Here is a 5,793-nt window from a genome sequence, read left to right on the forward strand (position 1 = left end):
TTCAAATTACGAGACAAAACAGGAACGATCCAAACGGATCGAAATGCGATATTAAACATTGCAACAGAATTTTATGAGAATTTGTTTTCTTCAGCAAGACAGAGTCCAACGGAAGAAACCGAAGATAGACCAATAATAAGAAACGTGGGATCGGAGGATATGCCCGACATAACTGTTGATGAAGTCAAGGCCGCAGTAGCCGAGATGAAAAACAAAATGTCTCCCGGAGAAGATGGTGTTCCAGTGGAAGCCATTAAACTGGGTGGAGACTCCTTATTAAAGGCAATCACGGCTTTGTTTAATCAATGTCTCCAATGGGAAGAAGTACCAGAAGCCTGGGAAAATGCGGTAATTACATTGCTGCATAAAAAAGGAGACATAACAAAGCTGGAAAGTTACCGGCCCATAAGCCTATTGTCAACTCTCTACAAGTTGTTTATGAAAATCATTACGAAGAGGAACACTAACAAGTTCGACTTCTACCAACCTGTTGAACAAGCTGCTTTCAGATCTGGTTTCAGCACAAACGACCATTTGCAGGTGATGAGAACGCTAATAGACCGTGTTCATATGACTTAATTTATTTTTTATCAAATGAACACATCGAAAAAACACTCCGAATATGCATAAATAGCTGAAAAAATATTAGTTAGTATTTTTAATTTGAGTATTAATGATTCACATAAATTTTGAAAATTTAAGCGCTTAAAAAGAAGTACCACATTCTGAATTGCCAGAGTTATACCGTAAAACCAAAATGGCGTTGAATGGGATATTTTAATCGTTGTTGATAAAATGTCAGTCAAAAACAAAAACGATAGACTACTTATGTCGACAATAGAGTTCTTAACAGCAAAATGTTTTATTAAATGTTTATGTGTTAACGGGTAAAAGGTGGTCCATAATTTGGAAAAAAAAGTAGAAAACTACTGAGTGGAACGTTTTGTTCGAAATTGAAATAAATCAGCAACAGTGATAGAAGATGCTAAAGGTGTTTAGAAAGCACTGTGTTTCCAATTTTGAAATAAATTTGTTGATGTTGCATCAATTTGCGTCTTTTTTTGTTTAATACAAACAGAAGTTCTTTTTTGTTGTGCATTATAGTCTATATTTTTGTTAAAAACTCTGCCAATTACACGTTCGATGTGAATTCTAACTCCCGCTAGCACTTTACCGTTCATCAAATCTGTTGACATAGAAACAATAACAAAGAAAATATCCCTATCAGCTGTGGAATAATATCCCATATTTATATTTTTTAGAGTTTCTGCTACGAAAAATATGACCATGCGGATGGCATCGGGATGGCAATGTATATTTTAAATAATTTTTTAAAAATAAATATAATTATTTTTTCTTATGATTATCATGGTAAATCTGTTTTTTATTGAGATTCGAAACTTTTTTGTCAAAATAGCACACGGTCTATTGAGAAGTGTCGTGAATACAACATCGACATAGTCTTGCTATTCATTAGGGTGGTTTTTTTGCAAAAATTGTAAAGCTTCGTGGATTGCATGGTAAAATAAATATTTTGGCACTAAAAAAACGTCGAAGCCGCGAGGATTTAATTTTTAGAATTTTTTTGAGCTGGCGCAAATTCATCAAAGTTTCGTCAATTTGGTTTGAACTTTGATTTTTTTCGTAGCCAAAAACGATCAGCAAAACGGTAGATGTATTTTTCTAACACGTCTTTGTGGCTAAGAAAATTTATGCTGCAAGATGGAAAAAATTGGTGTCGTTGCAAGATATGACAAAAAAAGTGATATTTTTAGGCGACGGGAACAGGTTTTCGAGTGTGCTGTCTTGTAAACGGGTTGACGAACACTGGTAATTGCATTAAATGATAGTTTGCAATCATACCTATCAGGGAAAAAAAAGTTTGTGAAAATTGGTTCAGTTTAGCCGGAGAACTTGCCGAAGAACTGGGCTAAAATCTAGCTACTCGCCCGTAGAATGACTGATGACCATTTTCTTTGCTAATAAATTACGAAAAAATACAAAAATTCTCCATTTTCTTCATTTTATGAATATAGATCGAAATTGTAAGTAAAAGTTAAAATATGCGAAAAGTTGGTCAGGTAGACGTCAAATTTGACTAATTTTTGGGGGTCTGCCAACGGTTTTTCGTGCGAATCTTATGAAGTATGGACTTAAGAGCATTGTTAAAGACAGGAAATGAAAGGTATTGACTCTACCAATCAGGGAAAAAAAGATTTTTAGCAATTGTTTCAGTTAATCGTGAGATATAGGTCTCGCAGTGAGCGTCATTCGGGCTACTCATCTGTAGAATGATGGGTTATACATTTCGCAAATGATCAAGTTAAATGCTAAATATCAACATTTTATTAATTTCGATCCGTTTGGATCGTTCCTGTTTTGTCTCGTAATTTGAAGATTTCTTTTTTGGCGTTTGTCATTTTTCTCCGTAGGACTTTCATATTGCAGTTAACTTCAATTATGTTTTGAGCCAAATGGACATTATATTTTCTTCCATCTGATCTCCTTGCTTTGTTGATACTTTTAGACAAGTTCCGGTATTCCACCGAATCTCGCCCTCCGTTTTTTACCAACTCTGATCTGCTTGCGATCAGGTCTAATGTTTCTCTGCTGAGTTTTGATTCTTTCCCTTGGACGGATTTGCATTTGGATTTCATGAAACCCATTATTGTATCGACGATTTTGGTATTCAATTCGTCCAATGTTTCACATTGATTGTTGACGTTATCTAATTCGGCAGTCATTTTCGTAGCAAATTCTTCATTTTGTGTGTAAAGCCGTTGTACGTCAATCCATTCACTTTTTTGAACTAGTTGTGATCTTTGAAATCTGGTATCTGAAATCTGGAAATGGACTTGGGCTAGTGCAGATGGTGTAACGAAAAATGAGATAGATTACATCATAACTGGCTGTAAGTCAACCGTTAAGAACGTTACGGTCCTAAACAATTTTTCAACCGGTAGTGATCACCGAATGGTGCGTGCAAGAGTCACGTTAAAATTTGGCATCTCTGGACAACCACAATACTCAGGGAGTCCAATTCAACGTGTTACAAACGTATGCGTAAACCTATAAGACCCCAGTACTTCGTTCGGATCTAAAAAGCTCATAATAAATAACCTCCATACAAACAACACACACTCTACGGGGTCGAGATGGGCGTCAAATTCGTCTCACTCTGCTCGGAGGGACCAGCAGTTTGATATGTTTTTTCGTTTCACCCTGCCAAACAACCTAAGTGGTCCTGCGTGAAATAACGCTGACGCACATCTCGGCACATCTCGATCATTATTCCCCGTAGAGTGTGTGTTGTTTGTATGGAGGTTATTAAGCTCATAATAGCTAGGGACGGACTTTTCATGAAGGCTGGTACAGTTCTTATGAAGTACTCATGGAAAATAATTGGTGCTGTTGTTCAATTCAGTTGGGCTTTTTATTATAAATTATTTCTCGTCAATATTCTGACATTCAGTCTTAAAATCATTTTTTGGCAAGATGTCATCGTAAATGTCATACATTTTCGACAATGGGCAAATATTTCCACACCGTGGTATTCGAATGGGCATCGGTGTTTCGGTGCTCGAATTTTTATAAAATATTTGAACGTAGTAATGGTTGTGGTAGATTCTTAGTTCCAAAATGATAGCCGCAGCGTATGGAACGAAATTTCCCTAAACAAAAAGTAGAGAAGTGAAGTTGTTCCAGTAGTAGCAATAAGAATAAAATATTCTTACGTCAGAAATGTCCAGTGAGGACAGGAAGCTGAAGAGTACAGAGTCGTGTGTACTGTACATCCACATTTTTGCATCGGGCGATAGTGTTTTTTCAGCCTTCCTAGTAAATCGATCCAGGATATCCTTCAACAGGAATCCCGTTCTAAATTTCGATAAATATTTCGTTGCAGCCGACATGGCATAAAATTTCATTGCAGCATCGTCAAATTCAGGATTATTCGGGAAGAGTGGTTTCGTCCATTCAGGAAGACTGGAAAGAACGAAATTAGTGAAAATTCGATTTTGCAATATATGTCAGACGTACGTCAAATTATGAATGCTTTGGCAGAACCAAGAATCTCTCAACAATAGCAATGCCGTTGGATCATTAACGATAGTTCCTGCATGTTCTGACACATATTCATAAAAAGGTTGAACAGAACCGTAGAACTCTAACATTTCAGTCGAGCGAGCGTACTCGTTCAGGGCATTTTCGTAGGCGACACAAGGCGGTATTGATCCTCCGATTAAGTAGTCTATGTTTTCAGGCACGGAATGGATTGGAATTGGTTGCCAATTAAGGTCTTCGTTCCAGATGAGTCTACCCGTTGGCGGATAGAGCCCGGCTAAATTCGCTTGAGCACTCATCAGTGTACGATCTACATCTGAGGACCGCACATAAATGTCATTCACGTTGAATGTGCTGCTAAGGAAATGTGAGTATCGTCGACGAAACCATTGTCCCAGTTCATATTGCTGACGCTTTCCCAACTAAATCGTGAAAACATACAGTGATTAACACTTAAAAGTCCAGACTTTTAGATGTTCCTCACTGTAATAGAATTTCTTACATTTGTTAATTGACCCCAGCCTTCTGGCCAATACGAAATGTCATAATGATCACCTGGACCCTGTAGAACAGGATTTCGATCACCATGTCGATAAAACTGATGGCAATAAACGTTCAATTATTATATTGACGAAATTGTTCAAATTCAGGGTTCACAAACCGCATGCACAAAAACTAAGTCCCCTATTGGTCCGTTGGCATTTAATTCCGGCTGTGGATGGTCAATAACGGCCGAATAAACTGTTGCCACCAGTCCCAACAAATTGATGGTAAGTAGACCGGATTTGAAAGACATGTTTTCAAGCGAACCTTGCAACACACTGAATTTTGTGGCCGTCTTCACCCGTTTTTTGTAGACAATTTTTCTTCGACAAAAGTAATCTTTAGTTCGGGATATTATCCGGAAACGTTTGAATTTTATTGTTTCATGTTTCAAGTCATGTCCAGCTACAGCATGAACGTGATGAAGAAGTGAAGGTGATGTGGTTATTGTGGCAAAGGGGCATTCACCTGCCCAATTTCTTAGATCAAGGTGACATTATGTTGCAACAACGAATCTTAAAAAAAACCTTCGATGTCTGATCAAAAAGTTAACGTCTGATGCGTGTGTTACTGGTTGCCGGGAAGTGTTTTTCTGCCTCGCGCACGTCCGACGTACGACCGACACGAACAGTCATGAGCACACGCACAGCACGTATACATTTCACGCGTAGCAACCAAATGTTTCCGAAGTAATTAATTGATACCCCGCTCAATTAGCTACTTTCTCCTAACATTTACGATTGCCACAATTCTTCACGCATGCATCGAGTGCACTCGAAAGTGTTTCTCTAGCTTCAAAAAGATTTTTTTCGCTCGCGTTAAATGCCCTCCATCTTTAATAACTGTCTGTGCCATATTTTTAGCAAAAATGTTTACTTTTCCAAAAATATTACCGTCGTAAAAATCAATTCGTTTATCGATCACCAGTTTATTGGCGGTCATAAAATGATTAGCAAAGTGTTCGTACGAAGAGTTTGCGTTAAATCGTGTAGTTACTTTGCAGATTGTGTATTATCCTCACGTGTTACAATGCTTGGTTAACACGCTCCTACCTTCGATTGATACATGCAGCATGTAGTCTAAAGTGGAGCTGCTATAATTCCAGGTCATTTCAAATTATCACAAGTAGTCGAGCTCTCGGACTGCTCTTGCAAGTCATCAAGTTTGAGTTTATTCAGTCTTTTATAT

General features: G+C 37.7%; 1 protein-coding gene across 1 annotated transcript; it reads right to left on the reverse strand.

The window, feature by feature from the left end:
- Positions 1–3,432: 3,432 nt before the first annotated feature.
- LOC119082898 (lysosomal acid phosphatase-like) lies at positions 3,433–4,831 on the reverse strand. The gene is made up of 5 exons (XM_037192560.1): positions 4,724–4,831; positions 4,565–4,660; positions 4,039–4,484; positions 3,735–3,984; positions 3,433–3,671 (listed from the first exon to the last, which is right to left on the reverse strand). Exons 3-5 carry the CDS (start codon positions 4,359–4,361, stop codon positions 3,444–3,446), a joined length of 801 nt encoding a protein of 266 aa, XP_037048455.1. The 5' UTR covers positions 4,362–4,484; positions 4,565–4,660; positions 4,724–4,831; the 3' UTR covers positions 3,433–3,443.
- Between the last annotated feature and the right edge of the window lie 962 nt (positions 4,832–5,793).

Source organism: Bradysia coprophila, unplaced genomic scaffold (assembly GCF_014529535.1).
Source record: "Bradysia coprophila strain Holo2 unplaced genomic scaffold, BU_Bcop_v1 contig_50, whole genome shotgun sequence".
Lineage (NCBI taxonomy): Eukaryota > Metazoa > Arthropoda > Insecta > Diptera > Sciaridae > Bradysia > Bradysia coprophila.

Coding starts and splice junctions, on each gene's coding strand:
- LOC119082898 (XM_037192560.1), bottom strand. CDS start 4,361: ATGAGTGCTCAAGCGAATTTAGCCGGGCTCTATCCGCCAACGGGTAGA. Junction 3,985..4,038: donor CAAAGCATTCATAATTTGAC/GTACGTCTGACA, acceptor CGTTCTTTCCAG/TCTTCCTGAATGGACGAAAC. Junction 3,672..3,734: donor CCTCACTGGACATTTCTGAC/GTAAGAATATTT, acceptor CTTTTTGTTTAG/GGAAATTTCGTTCCATACGC.